This window comes from Patiria miniata, unplaced genomic scaffold (genome assembly GCF_015706575.1).
Source record: "Patiria miniata isolate m_02_andy unplaced genomic scaffold, ASM1570657v1 HiC_scaffold_15, whole genome shotgun sequence".
Taxonomy (NCBI): Eukaryota; Metazoa; Echinodermata; class Asteroidea; order Valvatida; family Asterinidae; genus Patiria; species Patiria miniata.
In genome coordinates, this window is record NW_024037053.1 from 2982212 (window position 1) to 3006136 (window position 23925).

General features: G+C 41.2%; 1 protein-coding gene across 2 annotated transcripts; it reads right to left on the bottom strand.

Annotated features, from left to right (window-relative positions):
- Positions 1 to 93: 93 nt before the first annotated feature.
- Positions 94 to 21207, bottom strand: LOC119722420 (histone acetyltransferase KAT6B-like). 2 transcript variants are annotated; one of them, XM_038192528.1, is made up of 9 exons: positions 21065 to 21207; positions 12656 to 13254; positions 5733 to 5889; positions 4528 to 4670; positions 4048 to 4129; positions 2793 to 2879; positions 2288 to 2363; positions 1247 to 1445; positions 94 to 1027 (listed from the first exon to the last, which is right to left on the bottom strand). In XM_038192528.1, the coding sequence occupies exons 1-9, from the start codon at positions 21066 to 21068 to the stop codon at positions 767 to 769; spliced, it is 1608 nt and encodes a 535-aa protein (XP_038048456.1). In that variant the 5' UTR covers positions 21069 to 21207; the 3' UTR covers positions 94 to 766. The 2 variants fall into 2 exon arrangements, with proteins under 2 accessions (XP_038048456.1, XP_038048457.1); XM_038192529.1 differs by lacking the exon at positions 21065 to 21207 and having other exon boundaries at positions 4558 to 4670; positions 12656 to 13394.
- Between the last annotated feature and the right edge of the window lie 2718 nt (positions 21208 to 23925).

A 23925-nucleotide genomic window follows, 5' to 3' on the forward strand; every position in this document is an offset into this window, starting at 1 on the left:
TAGAGTGCAGTGCTCGGGCGGTTGGGGGCGCTACAGTAACAGGCAGGGCGGTTTCGGGCGCTGCTGTCATAAACACCAAATCAGAACTACAAGTACAGTGGCTGTGTGCAACACACGGTTAATTTTGCAGCATTTTTTTCGTATCCAATAAAATAAATCTGATTACAGAATGGAAGTACGTTGTCAATTATCTTACACGTAAGCCTAATTTGCCTTACCATGCCCAACCTTGTCATGGCTTAATAATTATGTACAAAAAAAGTACCTCGCAAGCTGTGGAAACAACATTCCTCAAAATATTCTCAAAAATTTAATACCGTCACAATCAGCCAGCTAACGAAAACAGAAGAAAAATAAAACTTAAATAATGAGGCTTTTCAGGAGACTTTTCTTTGCATCAATTGAACAATTAATTTGCACATATGCAAATTAAACGCCACCATATTCAAGTCATGTTTTTTGGTCCCCGTTAGGTATGCGATGCAAGTGATATAAAGCACAAAAAGAAATTTCAGAACTTCGCTGAGAATTTCGTCAAAAATTATAATTGGTAGCTCTTTTGTCTTTCAATACATTCTTCCATTTTGGCATATTGATACCATTTGAAAACAAATAAACTTACAATAGAAATAGGTTCCAAAAAGAACATTTTTCTTTCTCGTGAATGTAGTGAATTCGAACCTAAAGGTTTTTACTTGCATTGTTACGGCTCATCTGCAGCATGCCTATTGATAAGTGAAATCGAAGCATAAACAGTTACGTAGTCTCATTTCGTCTGTGAGGTACCAGAGCTAGACGTCTTCGCAGCCGTCTTGTTGGCGCTCGTGCTCGAGCTACCGCTGGCGGCGCTCTTTGCGCTCTTGCCGGCCTTGCTGGCCGCCGCGCCGTTCGGCTTGCATCCGTGCTTGCAGAAGAGCTGGAGCCTCATCACGTGGTTGTAGATCTTGAGGGCGGGGCCTAGCTTGAGTGACAGGCCCGTCAGCACGTCGAGGCGCTTCATGAGGAGGAGGGACTTGCCGTCAATCTCCTGAGAGAATTGACAGATAATTTATAAGGGGCGTGTCTAGTTGTATCTTCTTTTCAAATCGAATGAGTCCCGACGGCTAAATTGAATTATATAAATTAGTGAATGGCAGTCACTGGATGACTGAAACTATCAAGTTGATATAAACACCACACTCATTGGGCTCATAATTTTGCATCTGATCGTCTTAAAAAGTATTTTCAAAACTTGTCCAAACCATACCTGTTCTTGGAAGGCGGCACTCTGCTCCGGGAATCCGTGGACCGCGAAGTACCGCACCACTTCCTCGATGGACCACTCGGCGGGGTCGGTCAGCGGGAAATCTAGGTGGCTGCCAGCCGAGGCTGACTGCTCCGGAAGACGGGCGGCGTTGGACAGGCTGGGCGTGGCAACATCCGGGCTGATCTTACCCGGAGTAGAGCTGTTTAAGATTTCACGGCAGGATTAAAACCCTCCTATGCAAACACACATTCTGTGCCAAGTAGTCCTTTCAGTCAAAATCAAACAAGTGACTGTTTCCAACAGTTAAGAATTCCCAGCCTACATAAAGCAGGATTGACTGGCTAGGACTGTTTGAGTAACTTGATACAGCTATGCTTTGACTCCGGGTGAGTGATAAAACAGCTGTGACCACAACTTGCCTGCTTTGTCTGTTGACCCAGTTTGACTAGTCACAGTGAAGCTTGCTTGACATATGATCTGACTGCTGGTGACTAGCCTTTGTTAAAAGTCTAGCAGGGGAAGTGGAAGTGAATTTTGACTGTCTGTGACTGTTTAAACAGCAGGAGACAATTATGAGTTACATGAGATACAGCGATACGTTTCAAGCTTTGAATGTGAAGAATAAAACTGAAGATACTTTTAATATCTAGATCGACAAAAAGGATACCTTCCACAAAACAAATTACTCGAGTGAGACCAGATACAAGGAAAGAATGATGTATCACAACAATACAGGTGAAGATAGTGAACTTTAATCAATCGCTGAACCTTTTGAAATTGTCCATGTCTGTATGCCTCCTTACTTGTTTTCCTAAAATTTGACATTTTGATGGAAAATAATTATAAAATCCAGATTCCAAGAAGCAATGCCGAATTCGGAGGAAAAGTTTGCTGATGATTCGCAGGTATGTTTACTTTTTGCCTTGGGCACTGAGAAAAAGAGGGCTATTTACCATTATACCAAAAACATGTAGATGTTAGTTTCTCAGTAATTTTTTATCAACTTAAGCTGATTTTAAAACTTATCTTGGATAATTTTACCTCATTTCTCTCGAAGCATCATTCAGTGGAAGTGCTGTGCCCGTTTCGGAAGGTGAAGACTGCATACTGTAGAAATCTATACCAATTGGAAAAAAAACATTTTGTGAATGGTACGAAATACATGTACGACTAATGGACTCCCCCCTCGACGTTTTAACCAATCATATGAAGCGCGCGTATGGAACATGCAGTGTGGCATTGGATTGGACAGGCGCACGCGTTGTTGCCCGCGTGCACAGTGGGCGTGGCCTATTACGGATCCTCGGAACAGTCTCTTTTTATCATTAGCCCCTGTATTACACTGTATTTATTACCTGATTAATCCACCAAACAAGAGCGTTCGGGTATTTTTGGGGTGGTGCAGGGACTAACAGAACAATGACATGCGTTGTTCAGAGGACACTTCACGTAAAAATGGAAGTTTTACCCCTCATAATATTGTGTAACTTGAATACAAACACGACTTTGAAAAATAATTGGAGCTGTGCTTATGTCGAAAACCTACCTTCGTTGCTGGAGAGTACGGCGCTGCCATCGCTGGAATAATACTCCATTTCTTCGTCCCTCTCGCAAGTGAAACATACCCACTTCCCTGCCACGTGACAATACCGATAAAAAAAACCAAATCCGAATTTGAAAACGCAAATTAACTGAATGAAATATTATGTCTATCAGAGTTTAATCGTTCGTTTCGTTGCCGACATGGCCTTGTGGTGAATGAAACGTTCGTGTTTAATCACAGATCCTGATTTTTCTATTAAGACGAAGAATGGTGCCCGGTTGTACCGTCATTGTAAGACAAATGGAAAGAAAATGAATGGCAAGACTTTGTCGATTACTTTTTCTGTGAACAGTCAAACCCCTTCTCTTCCCTCGTTTTCTCCAGTTTCTCTCGCCAAAACCATGACCACGTGGTTGGTAATAGACCTTTATCATGCTGCCACCATTTCAGTCATATTCCCTGTATCCAATAACAGTACTGAATGCTAATGGTTTTTTGTGCAAAAAGGAACCAGACTATTTTTCCTTCCAGCCTCGCTTTGGTTACACTGATTTGAATGGGAAAAAAAATCAAATGGCTGCAACATGATAATAGTCTATAGCAGGCTAATTGGTAAAACTCTGCACTTCTTAACAGCTGAATCTATCAAAACTGGTGTAATACCTTTGTTCATGTATCAAACTCCTTTTGTGTCACTTTCTCTGGAATTAATTTGGCAAAGGGTAGCTTTTTGGGTTGTGAGGATAACTGATAATAAATTGAAACATCCGTCAGTCTTCTTGGCTGATTTGTTTTCGACCAGGAGCATAACTTTTACAGGGTTGTCCAAAAAAACCGGAACGGCATACTTCCACTACCTTGAGACTCAAACCACAAAAATATACCAATTGATGGAGGATCGCTTTAGAAGAATCATTTTATGATACCAAAATATCCCGATTCGACTAGTAGTTTTTGCTGCAGAGCCTATTTTGTGAAGCACACTTCTTGCATGTGGGTATTATTACATAACAATCCCTCGATCAATTACAATGTGATTCAAATTCCCAGGCGCGGTTTAGTAATTTATCGGGACAAAAATGACCCCCACCTTGCTTCAAGAAATAGGCTCTAGAACAAAAACAACTGGACCGAATCGATCTTGGTTTCATTTTTCCTCTAAAAAAATCTCCATGCATTGGTATTCATGTATGTCACGTGGTTTGAGTCTCAGGGTACTGAGTGGATGTATAGGCACTCTTGTGAATGGTAAACTCACCTTCTGGCTTTTTAAATACCGGAGGGAGGTGGCAGGCCATGTGATACCCCTTGTCGCACGAGTCACAAAACAGCAGTTTGTCCTGTGTAATCGAAATAACAAAATCACGAAATGTTTACACTTCATCCCAACTGCTGTTGCATGTTGTCAACAATTAACTGATTTTCTGTCATCAGGCATTTTGTTAATGTTTTACGGGGGAACAAGTGACTGTTTCGAGGCTAACGCTTGGTGGCGCCCTGTTGTATAAATCACTCCTTTTGAATTTATTTAGAGTTGGCATGTGATTCAAATTTGGGTTCAAATGGAGCATTTTTCGCAGTTTAAAAACCTTAATGTCATAAAAATGTAAAGCTTTGTTATATTCGGTATTTCAAAAAAAAAGAAGGACAAAAGAGGCAAATTTACCGCTCGGGTCAGACTGAACACTCCGGGTTCCTTTTGTTACATTTTGTGGTCAACCATTTTTACCCATCATACCTTGGACGCGGAGGGGTACACTGTACTTACAGCGTCTCCGGACTCGTTGCACACCAAACACGTCTTGCAGTCCATGCACTGCCAGGGGGACAGACGAGATCGCTCCGCCAATTCGGCCGAGTACCGCATGCATGATGGGTGAACTACACGTTGAAAAAAGAAAACCAGAAAGCAAAACTGAGTTAAGGTCTGCGTATACAGAGTATCACATAGGCCTGCTTAAGTGCCTCAAGCTCTTCGATGCAGGGTCAGATGAGGACCATATACTGTCAAGACACCCTTTTGCCCTTTTGAATTCTGACATTGGGTCACTTAATTTTAAATAACACACCCGCACGGAATATGCACTGCGTTCCGCCCATCACTTCACAACTTGTGCTTGCGTGCGTGCCGCTCAAAATTGACGACTTGAAATAAGGTTGAGCAAAGTTATCTGCATATCAACCTTGTTCATTGACAGTTTGCTTCAAACTTTGCTGAAATTATTACAGGGCACATGTAATGAAATTCTTGAAAATGCCCCTTTGTATCCCATTTAGCCTTATTATCAATTTTCGTTTTGCCATTTTTAAGGGTTTTTTGGTATCTTTTGTGTTTTTATGCTAATGAATATTCCCATATTGATGACCAAAAATTCCAGGCATAAACCTCAATGTTACAACTATTTCAGCACAAAAAGTTGCTAGAATTTTGGATATTTTCCTGTCGTAATTTTTCTTTTTGCCGATTCGTTGTTGTGTATGTACATGGCGGTAGGCCAATGAGGAACCCTTTCTCACATTTTTTTAATGTCTTTAATGAGCAAATTTTGGGTTCACTCTTTGAACAGAAAACCTCTGAACGGAACAGTGTCTTCCTGAAATGACATCATAGCAACAGCGCCCTTAGTTGTCCCGATACGCATGGATCATTTTTAATTGTTTAAAGAAGTGCACTGTTCAATGAGATTAACCAAAAAGGGATGTCAAATAGTTTTCATACTCTTAAGAGGAGAAGAAAGTTGCATAAATTATGTTTCCAATAAAAAAAAAATTCATCGCACGGACCCTTTACTGACACAATTATTTATCATAAAATTAGTAAACGGTTGAAATCCTTTCAATGATGCAATAGGAATATATCTTGTGTCTTCAATGTTTTGAGGGAGATCTTTCCAACTATTACGTATAATGAATCGTTACTTCTGCAAATATTGGGATTTTTACCTTTCAAACTGCAATCTTTGCAGACGAGTAACTCCTCAGCATCCCCGAATTTGTTGCAGTTGGCGCTGTAGGAGCAGTAGTCGCACCGCTGGTCGTAAGAGGGCTGTTTGCAGAGCGGCTCATGCTCGAAATCGGGGCCGTGTGTCTTGCGGATGCGCTGCGAGGAACAAAAGGTATTCAAAATGGTATGATTATTTTATTTTTTCTGGTAATGACACCAATGATTCCTCTAGGTACTGTACTGAGCTTGCAAGGCTGAAGAAACTTGAGAAGAAGAAAAATAAGATGATAAAGGAGCAAAACCCCACCGAATCAGGTAGGGACTAAAAACCCAATCATGTGGACCAGGGCAGGAATCGAACCCGGGCCATATATAGAGGCGGAAGGCGAGGGATTCAGAAAGAACCACTGCGCAAGCCCGAGTCCGTTGAATTTCTGGTATAGCTTTTCCCGGCTATTTTAAAAGATTTTTCATTCAAGTTCACCAACTTAAACATTCAATTTCGCCCGAGAAAAAAATTCACAGGCTTTTACCAGGTTCAAGGGCACGTGCGGTCTAACGGTAGAGCACAGGATTCGTAATCGTGAGATTGTGGGTTCGAGCCCCGCCGTGGCCATGCGTGTTGTGCCCTTGAGTAAGGCGCTTTGCCTCAATTACCCCTCTCAACCCAGGTGTTAAATGGGTACCGGCATTATTCAATGCTCGGAAGGTAACAACTCGCCGTGGAGGAGGTGTGGCGATCCCCCCCCCCCCCACAGCAGCATATGAGTTTGGCCCAATCGCTAATGAAAGAGAGATGGGCACTCCGTTCCTGTGAACACAGGTTCGTCCCCTTTACCTTTACCTTTTTTTTTAACCTAAACCAATTTAGTCATTTCCCATTCAATTTTAAAGTTTGGTCGCCCTCTTTAGTCACCGGGTCTAGAATATTCGTCATTGTAGATCAAATTCGTCTAAGCTGTTGCCAAATTCGTCATATATAAATCAATTAGACGAATTTCTGAATAACAAGGTTTGGGTAGACGAGACGAAATTGAATACCCCGGGACGAAACGTGTGCTCATTGTTTGAATTTGCTTGAAATGAATTTAAAATTAAATTGTCTGACAGAAGACGAAATTAGCAGTGCGCTAAATCGAAGTTGATGGACGAATTTGAATATTAGAAACGGTGAATTCGAATGGTAAACGTTTTAAAATAGTCGGGAAAACCTATATTAAAAGGAAACATCCAACAATGGAAAATAGAGTGGTTCCAGGTTAATATATAGAAATCTGATGGACATGTGCGCATGCGTCTGAAACTTGATGACAGCCTCGATCCCAACTCAGAGAAATCCTGTATTATAAATCAAGCAGGTCTCCCACAGCAATGGCACTGAAGTGCACTGAAGTTGCAGAACTTTTCGCCTTGCATTTAAATTTTGGCGAAATTAATGAATTCGATTTGCACACAATGTTGCAAAACAAAATCAATACAAAGATTTCCGCGTTTCTGGGTATAAACTACGGTGTAATCAATTGGCCGAAACTTACCAATACGACCTTCTTTCAACTTAATCGTACAAAGGAATAACTTGAGCCATTATCATCAGACGTCATTATACTCGTTTCGCATTCACATCGAGTTGCGTTTGGTATGAAAATCGGTGCATTATGAAGGCTACTCCGTGCACGTACATCATTATAATCGTATAATATGGACATCGTGCTAATAACGATTGCAGCCAGTTAATAAATTACAAGACCACAGGTTGATATGAACTGATCGGCAGTCCCACGGCGCGGATATCGAAGTGCAATGACAGACTATACGATAGCTTTGTCACTATCGGACGTTGACGCGTCATGTCGACTTGCCGTTACCTGAGCGTGTAACGCTCTGCAAGCTTCCTCGTACCATGGAGGTAGAATGCTCGTACATTGCAGAATGATTATCCAGGCGACTTAACCATACGTCAGAGCAATGTAGGCCCTATGCAAAACTTGTCGACTGTAAGCTATATTTAAAAAAAAACATGAGATGTGCCATCAGTTGTCGTTTATACCCGAGCCCATAATTTAAAAATCCTCATCTGCATCTACATAATGATTTACAGATTTAGTTCATGCTTTGAAGACAAACTTAACTTGAACGCACTCAGTGAGCGCAAACCTCCGCCAAGGCTAAACAACCCCACGCATAGTGTCAGTATACATCAATAAGAAATACTCGCATAAATGGTGAAGAATCCTTTAAAAAAAATCCTGGATCCAGACCCAGATCCGGATCACTTCCAACATCTAATCGATTTGTACTGGTACCAAGGACCACCCCTAAAATGTGTTTAATGAAAATCCGTTCATAACTTTTTGAGTTATCCTGTCCACAGACAAACCAACCAACCAACCAACCAACCAACCAACCAACCAACAAACCAACAAACAAACTAACACCGATGACAACATAGCCTACTTGGCGGAGATAATGAAACACACGCGCTTATAGGCGCCTTTCTAAGATTCAATTTTCCCCTTCGATTTTCAAACAAAAACGCGATTTCTATGGCATCCTAACTCAGATAGGCCAACAACGCCATGTTGTTATTATAATGAGAAATAACAATGGCCAACGAAATGTATAGAAAAACTCGCCTTGAGGTACACATTTTTTTTTTTAAAATCCAGCGCCCAATTTATGCCTTGTAATACATTCTGTTGTTCATTAATTTGCTTCTGATTACTGCTCCCATTCCTTACAGCTTCCGTTTTAATAAATTGATACGTTTTACGTATTCCTTGATTTTAATTTCATGCAATTACCTATAGCCCATACACTCCTTCTAATACGTAACAACGATTAGTACACGCAGGAGACGAGAAAGAACGCCGGGGCTGGCGTAATTATACCAAGCAGGCTATTAATTTTGTCGAGTGTCATCATTTTTCGATCATTTTGTTGCCAAGAAACCTTTTCTTGGCCAAGTTCTTATATAATTATGCCAGGTTCGTATAATTATGTTTCAGTACAGTCACAGCAGTCGTGTGCAGAAAAAAATCTCTCTAGTGAGTCCGTGTGAGCGGCTTGGGCGAAACCGCGCGCGTGTGTGTGGCGCGCGATCAATATCCATGATCTATACCAAATGCTATGAAATTTTAGTGATGGACGAACACTGAATTTGTTTTGAGTAAAGAAATTTGGTAAACTGTAAATATTTGCTAAGCGAAAACAGGTTACCATTCAAAATGTAACGCACTTCACATGATAACTGGTTCACATGTGATGTGCGCTCAGCAAGGAAATTTAACGGAGCCTTCTCCATAACTATAACTTCTGATACATTATGTGAGCAAGCAAAATAATGCGACTCGGACACGCCAGCCAATCGGAGTCGACTTTAAAAATTATGACGTCATTTCGATCAGACATGGGACTAAGCTGTTGATTGGTCAGGTTGGCTCCATGTTTTTGTAAAATAACACCGGGTTATACGTTACCGAAGACCCGATAGAAGGGGCCCACTGAACGGTACGGATCTCGAGGTCAAGCCGCAGTCTTGTTTTTGCATAATTATTAATTAATCGCCGAATCTGCTGCCATATCATACATGTATTCTATTACATAGAATATCAGTTTCCCTGTGATTTTTCACAAAATAAAAATGAATATCTCGTCTGATGGTTTTGTTTTGCGGCGGTATATACGCTAACTTGAATGGGGATAAAAGTCAATGAAAACGGTGCAAAATTTGCCGATAAACACAATTAATTGAATATTTCTCTTCTTTCCCCACAAACATTCAGTATGCAGAACATGTAAAGGGATCAACCAGGCAAGCGTATGCATCAAAATATACTACAAGTCATGTATCACTCAACTGCAAACGGCCACAACGAAAGGCGCAGTACTATCAATCGTATAATATATACACAAACTATCATGTCCGTTGTTTTTGAATCATTTTCAGTTCAATGCGGAAGGCCTTGAAATGTTGCATAATTCATTCGTATGAAATTCAGTGTGTAATATATCGAGTGCAATGGGGCCCGATCTCTTTGAAAAACTGTGGACAGTTTGTACGCAGAAATTGCGCGCGTATATTACTGTAAAAAGAAACACTTGGAAAACCTCTATTTGTTGTTAATGTTGGAAGAGTTACATGTGTTTAGTAAACCACGCATTACACACATGCACTTTGGATATCCTTCAGCGATTGACAGAAAAGAGTTTCGCGACAGTATAGGTGCAGTCCATAAGCACTGTGCACGTATTCTTCTTGTGATTGCCCGTATAATATAAACGCGCCTATAATCTGTGTCATATCCAAGCAGAGAACTACTCATTAGCATATTGCGCTCTGTCACGTCTGTGGGCCGCTGCATGCACCGTGTGCGCCGAAGGCCAACCAGCCGCTTGCAACCAACGGCGCGGGTGATGTGTGTGTGTGCGGAGGTCGTAAGGTTTTTTTTTTCTACCTCGTGACGTGCGAAACAACGCAACACAAAGTTGTGTGGGTTTCGTTTTATGTGTTGATAGAAAAAAGGCTGCCGTCAACAATTTATTGTGGACGATAGCAACATTCTATTTCTACGGGCGATACTTTTTGGGACTTACAAAGGGTAAAACTGCATCGATGGGGTAAAGCGCATCGCAACACTAGCGACAAAGTGAAAACTGAATTGAAAACATGCAGTGACGCTGTGCGCTGATAAACTGCAAAGACTTGACTGATCTTTGTAAATACAGAAAGTATGGCTGACCGCGTGAAAAAAAAACACACACGAAGAAATCGCGTGTTTCTACATTGCATGTACTGGCGTTTAAGTGTGCGTTGAATGGTTAAACACTGTTCTCCGTAGCGCCCAGGCAGAAAAACAGGGGGAAATGAACCGACTACTCTTTAAAACAGCTTTGAAATCGCACTCACGCACGTACTGTTCGTGTGTGACACGTCAAGCAAAATTATTCACGATAGAGCGTCATGATGTGGAACTACTTTATGGAAAACGACTGGCACTTTCAAGTCGCGCAACCACGCGGCATATTTCACGCGCACTATTACCATCCTCCGTTTTATTAAGAGTTTGGCCATAAGTGCGGAGGGATACCTAATAACAATCATCGTTAATACACCCACGTATACATAGACTGAGCGCGGACCCGATAGATCGGGTATCCTGTACTAGATTTTAACCGCGTGTCATTCGCATGCAGGCGCGGCCCGGTGCGACAGATCTCTGCGATCATTAAAAATGGCGTCGGTATATAATAGCTTTTGCCCTTTCTTTCACTTAATCTGCGCGCAGTGACCCATCATTTTTTTTTCTCGAGCTGATGTGTGCAGGCATTGCCGCACGACTAAACACGTTCTTCTTTGTCAGAAAATGCAAGGAATAAAAACACGAATAATTCTTCTTCATAAAAAGTGTGGTTCGAATAACAAAATGCTCCTTGCAAGCATGGGACATTCGTATGTACGCCAAATTCAAAGGGTTTTGTTTCAGAAAAGTATGGCATTATTGTGTGGGCAGACATAAAATATCTTCGAAAAACGTGACTCTTCTGTTGTTTGAGTAATTCTTGAAGGTTTGAGTCCCTCTTGAACCAATATTATTTTGGAACCATTGGAAATAAGTTCTTTCTGATTAAAAATGTGACGGGAATTCGTTTGGATGTGGACAATGTTATACTGCTCACCCGAAATGCGCGTGCGAGGGCGCGGGGTCAAGGTCTTATACGCTGGGATTTTCACGAAAGGTATGGCCACAATAATAGGGCATATCGGTGTTGCGGAAACACCGAAGCCATGGTGAAACTCCGACTCATTGAGAATGCGCAAGCGCATATGCACCTGAGGTCATATATTAAAGAGGTGAAGTGGGGATTTTGGTCGGGGTGTAAGCCTTAGTGCAAATGGGATCAGTGACATTGATAAGATAGGAATGGCATAAGGAATGGGTTGATTAAAGTCAATTAACTCAGCAATTAATATTATAACTTATTTCCACCTGCGTGTTTTCAGTCACGCGTTCAAGCGCAATTTTCGGCGCGAAAATAAAAAAAGTCATTATATCAATTTTATTCTAGAATTCATATTTTTGTCTCTATTTTTCTGATTCAGTGAACTCGACGACCATTTTTATAAAGAGTACAATGACATATTTCTCCAAGCAAAAGCTTTTGTTAACGGTTACTCTTTGAACCTTTTTGCAATAGGCACAATTTCAAACTTTTCAATCTTTTTGCAGACTAAATGTTGAATGTTGAATGTTGAATGAGGTAATTCCAAATAGTAACATTTGCGCCTTTTAGTCCGTCCTGTGTCCGAAAGAAAAACCTAATCAAAAAAGAAAACGTATACAGAGGGTTAAATAATAAGGATGACCACTTTTATTTATCAGCAATGTTGTGTCGAACAATTTGCGCACGTAGGCCTACATCACAGTATCCATGCGATCAAAGTCTAATTCGTTATTTTGGCTTTTCCATGGTCCACTGCACGCTGATAAAAGTACGCGACGTACATGTACATACACAAACGGTTGCGTACATGAAGCTGGCTGGCCGGATTGAGGAAATGACCCCTATGAATATTCAAGAGGTACGCTGTGACACCAGGTGTGGCAAACAATACACGAGGCGGGCATCGGAATTGTGTATACAAACGACACGTAGCGCTTTGTTGCTGCAACAGGCACACTGCCAATAACGTTTGTGGTGCTGTGAGCCGCATCCATTAACTTCAAAAACATCCCATCACAAAATCCCAAAGCGGGCTAAAGCATAATGCGTGGGCCTAAAATACCATGAACAACTTAAGGAAAAACAAGGAAAGCACTGCAAACACCACTATTAGGAGAAATAAATGTGAAACTTCGAGACGAAAAGCGGTTTTTGTGGGTGTTTTTTTTTTATTAAATCATTGGAAGGCATCGTTTTTTACCTTTCGTTTCTTGACGCGATCCACTTTCTTAAACGCCCTTGCCGGATTCGCTTGTTCCTCCGCGGACGGGGGAAGCGCGTACACCCCTTTGCTGACTTTGGCCAGTCGCCCGCTGTACACCTCCCGGTCTAGGGCAATCTGCAGTCGCATCTTAGCGGTCAGTTTGGTATCGGGGTCAAGGGTCATCAAGTAGCGTTCAATGTCTTCGATTTGAACCGCTTCCCCCCGCCGGCTCCCCCCACCACCGTCTGGTGGACGGACTGTGTCAGTAGTAGTCGATCTTGCATCTTTGCTGACTCTGCTGAGTTCTTCCACGGCTGCCAAGAGTAAGCGACTGGAATCGGCCGAGTTGAGCCTGTTACCACTGAGGTGACTTTGCTTCCATTTGCTGGCGTTGCGATAGCTCGTGCTACCTTTGTACTCCACTTTGAACACGACTTCGTCGTCTACTAAGCGCTCCAACTCGCATTCAACTTCGGCTGCACTCACGCCATATTTGCGCTCGACCATGTGGCATATTCGCTCGAGATCGGGCCGGGCTTTGCGGCGCCGCAGCGAGTCTATTGTCTCCAATATCACTTCCTGGTTGGTCCTGGTACCCATTTGCGTGTGTGCGGAGGGACTTCGGCGGGTTTTCTACCGAGAAATTCTCGAAAATGTTCGCCGGTTTGGACGCGCAAAATTATTGTGCCGTTGTGTTGAAACGGCAGCCCGCGAATCTAGATGATGCGCATGCGCACTCCGTGAGCTCAAGTACCTACGGCTGTTGTATGTAGTATATTGTGCAGAAGGGTTGATGCATGTACATAAAGCCCAGGCCTACATTTTGAATTAATAACAATGCCCGGCAGTAGAACTATAAATAAAACATTTATGAATTGAATTAATCATAAAATAAATCACAAGTTTATAAATCTACTTTTGACAAAAGAAATCACATTCAGAGTTAAAATGTTCATCATTATCACGACAGCAGTGTCGATTTCAAAATATCTGAGTATCACAGCTACAAACAAATTGTTGAATAATTTATTAATAACTTTGGTATTCCTGGAAATAAATATCTGTAAATCGTCATTGTGTTGGTTTTCACATAACAAAAACCTGCGGTGGAAGAAACAATTGACACTTCAACATTTCGGCAAATCAGCAAGCAGTTGGAAATAATCAGGAAACAGTCATCGTACTGACATCCTGTTCGGTTATTAGGTCACTGTTGAGTTTCTCTTTTCAAAAATTCTAAAAAATCTCACGTCTCGAAATCGCAATCTAGTTGACAATCATGTTGCTGTCAAACACTAAACAATGACCACAAATTAATAATGTCAAACACACGTCGGCTTTGTTGAACCACGTACAAAAAACCCTATACTTATTACTTTTTCAACAAACTATTACCGTTGACAAGGGTAAACATTTTCTGAATTTTGATCACTGAACATCCGTAATCTGTCTATGGTGGCCTCGAAAGAACATACAGTCGTGAATTGTCGATCAAGTCCCCATATACAGGGTGAGCCAAAAAAGCGGAACCCAAACCCCATAACATATATTTCATATTTTAAAAATATGTACCACCAAAAATAATAATGACTAGAAAGCCAATTTCGTAAGCTACTTTTAGATGAAAGAAATACTGAAATTGCTCAATCCGTTCAAAGAATATCACCATTTAAACACAATGACTCTAAAACCTGTCTCGTCCAGAAAAGCAATTCATTGTGGGTTTTGACTGTTTGGAACAACAAAGGAAATGACACTGAATACTTGTTTCAACAACTGCCGGCCACCAACTACAATATCTTTATTAACAACCCTGGTTAGGCAAACAACATGATTTATAAAACCTATTTTTTTTTTAAAGGTCGGACCTTCAAAGGGATTCTGTTGAATATTTGTAACGTTTAAACTGAGGTTTTATCGCTCAGGTGATGTTTGAAGACAATTGCGACGACGAATCTTAAATTCGCACTTTTTTTGGACGAGACAGGTTTTAGGGTCATTGTATTGAAATGGTGCTATTTTCTGAACGGATTCACCAATTTCAGTTTTTTTTCATCTAAAAGTACCTTATGAAATTGGCTTTCCAGTCATTATTATTTTTGGTGCTACACATTTTTTAAAAATATGAAATGGAATATTTGCGGTTTGGGTTCCGCTTTTTTTTTTTTTACTCACCCTGTACATCTTGGTTCACTGTTATGGTATATTGCTTACCGATTAGCACTTTGTGTTCACTATGGCGTACTTATACAAAAACGACACCAAAAGCGTGTGCGCGCTTTGAATTTCAGCTGCATAGTACATTTGTGTATTTCAAAGCAAATTCCAAATGCGTCTCTTTTATATGCTCAAACTTTATTTTACTTTTTGTACCTTTCACTGAACACCAGTGTTCCTATAACAATCGAAAGCTGTTAGAGAATACCACCCCGAAATCGTCAAGCATCATGAATATTCCAATTCTTGTTTTCAAAAAGTGATACCAAAGTCAGTAAGAATCATAATTGAATATGCATGAGCTGTGACGATCTTGCAGCCTACCATTAATTAGTGTATGGAATATCCCCCCTTGCACAGCAAGGGTCTATGATATGCAAGCAGATTCGGCGATTAATTATGCAAAACTGTGTCTTGACCTCGACATTCTGACCATTCAGCGGGCGCCTTCTATATATCGGGTCTTCGGTAACCCGTTGTTGTACATGAATTAAAAAACTTCATAATCCAAATTGACCAATCAACAGCTAAGTCCGCATTGCTAATCGAAATGACGTCACAGTTTCTAAAGTCGATTCCGATTGGCTGGCGCACGGGACCGCATAAAATTTGCATGTTGTGATATAATCGCTCGACCGTTGCCAAGGGCGGATCCAGAACACAATTTTTTGGGGGGGCCAAAAAATTTTTTGGACCCCCCAAAAGTGGGTCAAAAAAATTACGGCGTAGGGTTCGGGGCCCGCTTAAGGGCCCCGACATTTTTTTTGGATTCTAGATGCTCTGTGGTGCGATCTGAGGCAATTTCTGACCACTTTAACCAATGTTTTTTTGAGGAAAAGATGGTGGTGTACTCATTGCCTGCCTTTATTGCGATGTTACATAAAAAAAAAAAATTGGTCTCGTTTTTTTTTTGGGGGGGGGGGGCCATGGCCCCCTTTGGCCCCCCCTGGATCCGCCCTTGACCGTTGCTCTGCACACGCGAATGTGTGATCCTCAGACTAACCATTTATCGCTGTTCACATGGCAATCGAACTAATTAAAACATTGAAAGGCCTAGATCCCGACAAGCGCTCAAAATTATCAACTCGCGCTGTATTTTACAGCCGAAAGCGGTATCGACCATGATCATCAAAAGTCTTATAAATATAGAACTGCTGGACCAATTGATCTCAAATTTATTTTACCGGGCCGTCGAATTCATCACGTGGATTATTCTCCTTCGTTGCTGACCCAAATTCTAGGAATTCCATCCGGTCCCGTGTTGCTAGTTTCAACATCGCATACTGATTACATTTTCATGTCGAGTTTGAAAATGCACTACTCATGCCTGTGCGAATATAAAAACTTCTTAAGCTTTTTTGTTGAGGACAGAAAAGATTATAAGCTTAATGCTCGTGTTATTTGTAATTACTGTTTTCATCGGCGTGTGTTTGTTGGTCGGTTAGTCTGTTAACAAGATAACTCAATAATTTATGGACGGATTTGCATGAATTTTTTAGGGGTGGTCCTTGGTACAAGTACAAATCGATTAGATTTTGAAAGTGATCCGGATCTGGGTCTGGATCCAGGCTTCTTTTATGATCTTCACCATTCATGCGAGTATTTCTTTTGGTTGTACTGACAATATGGCGGGGAATTATTGTTTAGCCTTGGCGGAGGTTTGCGCTCTCTGAGTGTTTTTATTCTAGTTTTGAAGTTAGTTAAGTAAATATTTTTCTTTTGCTTAGCTGATTAATGAAAATGAGCAAGAATCATGTGCATGCCGACACATTGTTTGTTTATGACGTTCCATTTTAAGAACCAAACGTCGATTTTTGTTTTCCAAATTAATCATTCGAAAATCATGTTAATCAAATCAACAAATTATATCAAACAAACACGGCACTTCATTGTGAAGATATTACCAAAATGGCGCGTTTTAACTCTAAACGGTATTTCTATTTTGTTTCGAATTCATCTCACGCGGATCACAAAAGAAATGTCACACACAAAAGTATTGGTGAATACTTTTTTTTTCATTATAGAAAAATGAATCAAAAATCAAAGGACGATTTACATCTCAAAAGGGTGATTCAAAAAATCCCTATCCCTATGTGAATTGTTTTTGTTTTGCTGAAAGAACACTCACCTTTTTGGTGATCCGTGGACAGAACATTAAAACGGTGTTTGTGTTCAAAATTCCGTAACTTGAAAAGTACATGAGTGATTTGAATGATTATTGTTGAATTGGGCTTTCCTATCCTAGATTTTAAAAGGGCTACATGCAGAACTTGATTAATAGATGACATTTGGGTTTCCTTTTTTTTTACTCACCCTGTATAGTCATATAGGCCTATTCACTTAAAGTGTTCCTGAAGTGGATTTTTCTTAGGAACATTTTTCTGTACAATTTTCTGCTTCCCTTAAATAAAAACTATTGGACATCCTTTTTTGATTTATTTTTTTTATTGAACAGTGCCATTCTTTAAACATTATAAAAAAAATTCCATGCTTTTCCAGATAACTGAGGGCGCTGTTGCTGTGATGTCGTTTCCGGAAGACACTTCAGTTTAGGGTTTTTTTGGGTAAAATTGTGAACGCAAAAATTTGCTCATTGAAAACATCTGTGAGAAAAGTTTGCTCATTGGCTTACTGCCATGTACTGACACGACGAATCACCACCGAAAAGAAAATTTACGACAGCAAAATATCCTAAATTCTCGCAAACCTTTTGGTGCTGAAAAAACTGTAACACAAAGGTTTCTGCCGGCCTGACATGACATCGGATTTTTTGCTCATGAATATGGAAATTCGCATTAGGCCAAAAAAACTTAATAGTTTTGCTTCCGATTACATGACATTTGAAATAGGTAGGTAGGGATTAGTATTTTTTGGCCATTTTTTGTGTACGATCATATGTGGAGGCGTCTGCGTCTAATCAAGGGTAAAAGGTAGAAATTGATAGTTTTTGGTGTTTTTTCCCTTATTTTTTTTCCACAATAGGGGCTGTCAGAATAGGGTAGGTAGGGAAACCGGAAGCAGAACTATTTTGGGGGGGCCTTAGCAGGCATAAGCACCAAAACACTCTTGAAAATGGCAAAACAAAAGTTGAAAATAAAGCTAAATGGGACACAAAGGTGCATTTTCAAGGACTTCATTAGACAAATAACACATCGCATAGGACTTTTAACTCTCCGACAAGTGCGAGTGCACATGAAAACATTAACACCATACTTATAGCGATTTGTGACAAATACCGCGTGACTATAACATCCACTGCACATATTTTGCCACCATTTACAAACTTTTCATAAACATCTTTCTGAAATGATACAAACTATTTTTTCTAAGTATTTAATTTATTCTGTTTGGTTTTTTTTGAAAATTAATATTTAATGGTTATATTTTGTAGGAAACTTTGCTTAGGGGGCTCATTTTGGTCAATTTTCCGGGGACAGACCGACCAACCACCAAGTGACATGTAGAAGTTCCTGCCAGAGCTTAAAAATGGTAAAAACAACAACAGAAGGTATGTTTTGTGGTCATAATTGTTTATCGCTTGATTCGTATTAGAGTAAAAAGATGGTTCATTTTCAGCAGCATAGGCCGCACGTGCACGTGCACGCGCACTTCTTTATGTAAACGCGCGTGTACTCAGAATGTGTTTGCAAAAGTGATCATAGCTTTCTTAAGCAAACGTTTCGCTTAAAGTTTTACTCAAGAAAAAATGGGCGAATGAGGTACATGTATACGTCGTTTACAGTTGGTTCATTCTGCATTCTACATGTAATACTAGTGCCTTGTGCACAATGGGGATTTAGCACTATGTGGATGTGAATGCTAAGGCCAAAAAAAAAGTCTCCGGTTTCTGTTTATGGAGCTTGCCCAAAAAGTGGTGCGGCGACGCGGCTTTTTTTTTTTTACCTGTTTTTTTTGCTTCATATGTCGGCTGATGACTGCAAATGGTGCCCGACTAAACTTAGTGCAAATATATGGGAGTCCAGAGAGGCCACATAAAGCTTATTCTCGACCATAACCCAATCTAAAAACACGTTAAAATTGTGCAGCAGCAGGATTCCAGTCAAACCAGTGAGTTTGGCGGTTTTGAGACACCATCTTTCATTGAAAAAAAAAACCTTTTTCATTTTGCCGACGCGCATTGGTACGGCGACGCGCGCGCATACCAGAAACCGGAGACTTTTTTTGGCCTAATGCTGCGGTTGCGAATAGCCTGCACGTACAAAAAGCGTACGAAAGCACCATGCTTGGTGTTTCCACGGATCCTAGACACCAGGATAAACGACTGTTCTGAGCTCTAGTACAAAATGCACTGAGCGGACTTGCCTTAATTGGTTAGACGCGTGATAACGGGCATTAACACCCGTTGGCGCGGCGTAATCGCGAATTTTCCAGATGTGCCATTGTGTTGGGTTTTTGCACGACATCTAAAACGGAAATATTCATAAAACTGTAACTACTTCTCATTTAAGATATAATTGTTCCAAATTATTTAAAAAATAAATACTTCAGGATATAACAGATGATGTGCAGTTTTTGTCGTCATAAGTGAAGTAGTTACCCGGGAAATGAACGTCAAATTTCGAGGAGAACACAGTTTGCCCAAATTTCGTTTTTAATTAGGCTTTTATTAAAAAGTTTTAGAGAGATAGGATGCCGAACCGATGAAAAAAAACCGACATTTCATTGTTCATCTTAAACCTAAAGATATTGTGCTGGGCATTACCATGGTTATGTAGTTATCACTTTATATCAGAATTCCATAATAAAGACCAAAAACGTAGACTCATGAATATTCAAAAATATAATTCGCTGGCTTGACAGACTTCGAGGCCAGATCGGGGAAGAGCCTTGCAAATCTGAAAGCCACCGCGCGCAGTGGTCTTTGTTGAAAAGTATTCATGGTATTTGCCACCAGTACAGGCCGTGGCGCGTCTAACCAGGAGTTGGGCCGAATCGTTCATCTTTGTGTGTAGGATCCGAGGTGTTTCAAAGCATATCGCGCGTGACACACCAATATGGGGGAGACTTTGAAATGCAGAACAAGTCACGTGACATACAAAAGTGACTGAGAACCGAATGAACCGTAGCGGCATGACTGCTGCGGTCAATATTGTTTGCAGCACTGTAGCACTGTGCACAAGTCATGTTTATAGACTTCCGTGATATTCGCGGCTTATTATCAGCACTGAGTATTGATTTTATCTGCCGACTCGAAATTTCGCCGTGCATACTGTACTCCGTAGACAAGCTGTGTGATGTGACAGGCCGGCCGCGTACGTCGCGCACGCGCATATTATATATCAATAGGTATCCGATCGAATCATGGTAGACCCTACATTACATGGAGGAATTCCTCCATAGACCATGCATGGTAGACCTACTACGTATCGTTTCGCGTTCAAGGAGATGACAAGCGTTTCAATGACAGGCCTATAAATATAAAAAAAAAGTACTTGTTTTACATTCTTCAACGGCTCACGCGTTCATCCCATACATGTTAATCTCTATCACATAATTACATAGCAAGTTTTATGCGTTGTCTTCGGGTTGTGATGATAAATATACAAACTTTGGTTTTACAATTAATTACCTTTCGTTTCTTGACGCGATCCACTTTCTTAAACGCCCTTGCCGGATTCGCTTGTTCCTCCGCGGGCGGGGGAAGCGCGTACACCCCTTTGCTGACTTTGGCCAGTCGCCCGCTGTACACCTCCCGGTCCAGGGCAATCTGCAGTCGCATCTTAGCGGTCAGTTTGGTATCGGGGTCAAGGGTCATCAAGTAGCGTTCAATGTCTTCGATTTGAACCGCTTCCCCCCGCCGGCTCCCCCCACCACCGTCTGGTGGACGGACTGTGTCAGTAGTAGTTGATCTTGCATCTTTGCTGACTCTGCTGAGTTCTTCCACGGCTGCCAAGAGTAAGCGACTGGAATCGGCCGAGTTGAGCCTGTTACCACTGAGGTGACTTTGCTTCCATTTGCTGGCGTTGCGATAGCTCGTGCTACCTTTGTACTCCACTTTGAACACGACTTCGTCGTCTACTAAGCGCTCCAACTCGCATTCAACTTCGGCTGCACTCACGCCATATTTGCGCTCGACCATGTGGCATATTCGCTCGAGATCGGGCCGGGCTTTGCGGCGCCGCAGCGAGTCTATTGTCTCCAATATCACTTCCTGGTTGGTCCTAGTACCCATTTGTGTCCGTCTGGAACGATTTCGATGTGTTTTCCGACAAGAAATTCGCGGTAATTCGTTCGTTTTATAAGCGCAAATAACGCGTCTCTCCAACTACACAGTGGTGTGGCCACAACATGCGAATGCAGTTTACAGCGCATGCGCCTTCATTCAATACGTTGACAATACTACGGCTGTTGCATGGCGCGATGGAACTATTTGCAGATAACTAAATTCGTGCGTATATTACGTAAGGTACAGCACAGGCATGCCATTGTGAGTAACATTTCTGACCAACAACCGCAAGGTTTTTTTAATTGTCAATACAATAGTTCGCCACAGTGAATCAGTAATGTTCTCGGCGCAGATGGATGACGTTGCAAAATATTGATTAATCCAGATGTGCGTTTTCACAGCGTTTGACCCGAAATCTTGGCAATGCTGCATGGAGTACGCCAGTGTTCAAAGGATCTAGGAACGTTATTCAATACTATAGGAGTCGCCAGCCTATCGGAGTCAACTTTGGAACCTATAATGTCATTTCGATAAAAAAAAAATGTGGACTATCTTAAAGCTGTCATTGGTCAATTTGGATGCCATGTTTTTTTTTCTATAAAACAACGGGTTACCGAAGACCCGATAGAAGGCGCCTGCTGAATGGTCAGAATCTCGAGGTCAAGGCGCAGTCTTGTTTTGCATAATTAATCGCCGAATCTGTTCGCATAATATCATAGACCCTTGCTGTGCAAGGGGATATTCTATAGACTAAGAAAATGGCGGACATAAGCAGTTCTGCAGTGGCGGCGCCAGACTCTAATTTTTATTTGTTGGGGGCCGGGGGCAATACTGGGCCGCCACTCATATTCCTATAACATGACCTGAAAAGTACCAAAAGTTGTAAATCTGATGAAGAAACACGATTTAAGGAGTGCAAACATTCTCTGATAAAATTTTCTGTCATGGCCCATAGACTTTGTGCAGGAGCTCATGGCCCAGAATGGATTTTTTTCCTAAAATCTGATGATATCCAAAATCTAAGGGGAAATAAAGGAAGAGCCCAACAACTAAATGACAACTTAACTATTCCGGTTCGTTTAGTAAAAACGTCATAGTCACGCAAGCGCACCATAACTAGCGCCCATTGGATAAACGCTCGAGCTGCGTTAACTTCCGGTTCCATTCGTGCTATATGCTACACCGATGTGAAGTAAGCATAGTTAAGTTGAGATGACGTCATACTAACGAACCGGATGGTCCGGAAATACGCCACTAGAGCAATTAGAAGTGTAGTCGTGTTTATGAATGAGAAATGTAGTCAAACAAACCGCAGAATGGTGTATAACAAAATGTATAACAAAATGTACAAAGACGTTGGCTACACACTATCTACGGCTGTATAAATGCATGTGTGGCGTGTTTTGTCTACCGAAGTACCAATGTTTGTAATGCTTTCATCGGCCCAAAATGTGTCCACAGAACCGATGATTCACTCTCTATCTTTAACTTGTTATGAATATTAACAGCGAAGAATAAACATAATTTAAGTTAAAATCCTTTTTCTGATCAAGTTATTGATACGTAATTATTATCTCGGTAATTGAATTCAAGGCCTTTTAAGGCTTGGCCTTTGTGAGTTGGCCTTCGGAACCACCCTTTGGAAAATCCGCGTTAATTGGAAACTTTCGACCGGAACGAATCATACAAAATGTCGCCGGATACCGGAAACTCCGGGTCGGGTGATGTTTATGATGCACACAACAGCCGTTGGATCCTGGCCGAATTTTAATGTGCATGCCGAGCGCGTCCACATGCATGTACGTATACACATGTACTCGCTGCATGCGTGAATCATCGTTCGGATAAAGTATGCGGTTACGTGATGAAGGTAGCGGCAAGTTTCTGCGTGCGCAACAGTCCCCCCTTTTTTTTAGCCGAGAGATGTCTCAGGTGATAACCCCAACTCTATATACTCAGCATACCTAAACCATAGAGCAAGTCTTGCTCTACGGTGCAATGATTGCACGGTTAATACAACATAACTAAATCGATTAACTTGTGGTTGATCTGTGATTAATTAATCGACTTTTATGACCGATATGATTGATTGATCGATTTTTTCAGTACGGCGGCCAGATGGGTCATTATTCGCGCGCCTTTGAAGTGTTTATCATTAACTGCGCGCATGCCGTGCATTTTATGAGCCTTTGCATTGTGCCTAACAAAGGTTGTTCGTAAACTTTCTCGCGTAGAAACTATACTATTCCCCCATAAAAAACAGTTCATTTTTGTACCCAAATAATCAGGCAGTGCTGAACTTTCTTATACGATTGCAAACAAACAGGCGGAGGGAGTCAGGTTGTCGTAGCGGTACTTTCCTCGCCTTCCACCGCTGTGACCGGGTTCAATTCCTGCCTGGGTCAGTGTGGATTGGGTTTTTCCTTGCTGTATTCCTAGAATATCATTCTGGGGTTTTCCTCCCACCTCTTTAACTGTAATTTCTTCTCATTGTCTCCTCTATGCAGGTTTCTCCAGGCTTTCGAGCTACAGTGCCCATATATAGGGCACTATTGAGGAATCCTTGGTTTCATTACCAGAAATGATTAATAATAATAACGCATTTTCTTGATGGTTTGGGTAAAAAAATATACAGCATTTGAAATCTTGCAATTCAAAACTGACTGATGACGGTAATAAATAAATACCACGTGTTCGCTAGGGCTTTTTTCCCTAACTAAAGAAAACAATTTAACAGACCCGAGAAAATACCATAACCGAAAAACTTCGAAAAACGTGTTTATGTTTTAACTCGCACCGATGATGATTGTCTTTCAGCAAATTATAAAACTTTACAGATTGGCATACCTAATTTCAGTCAATT

Bases quoted from the DNA above. Each gene is read 5' to 3' on its own strand.
- LOC119722420 (XM_038192528.1), bottom strand. The intron at 5,890-12,655 runs GTAAAAAACGAT...TGTTCCTCGCAG, and splicing joins ATCGCGTCAAGAAACGAAAG to CGCATCCGCAAGACACACGG. The intron at 4,130-4,527 runs GTATGATGGGTA...TCGATTACACAG, and splicing joins TGTACCCCTCCGCGTCCAAG to GACAAACTGCTGTTTTGTGA.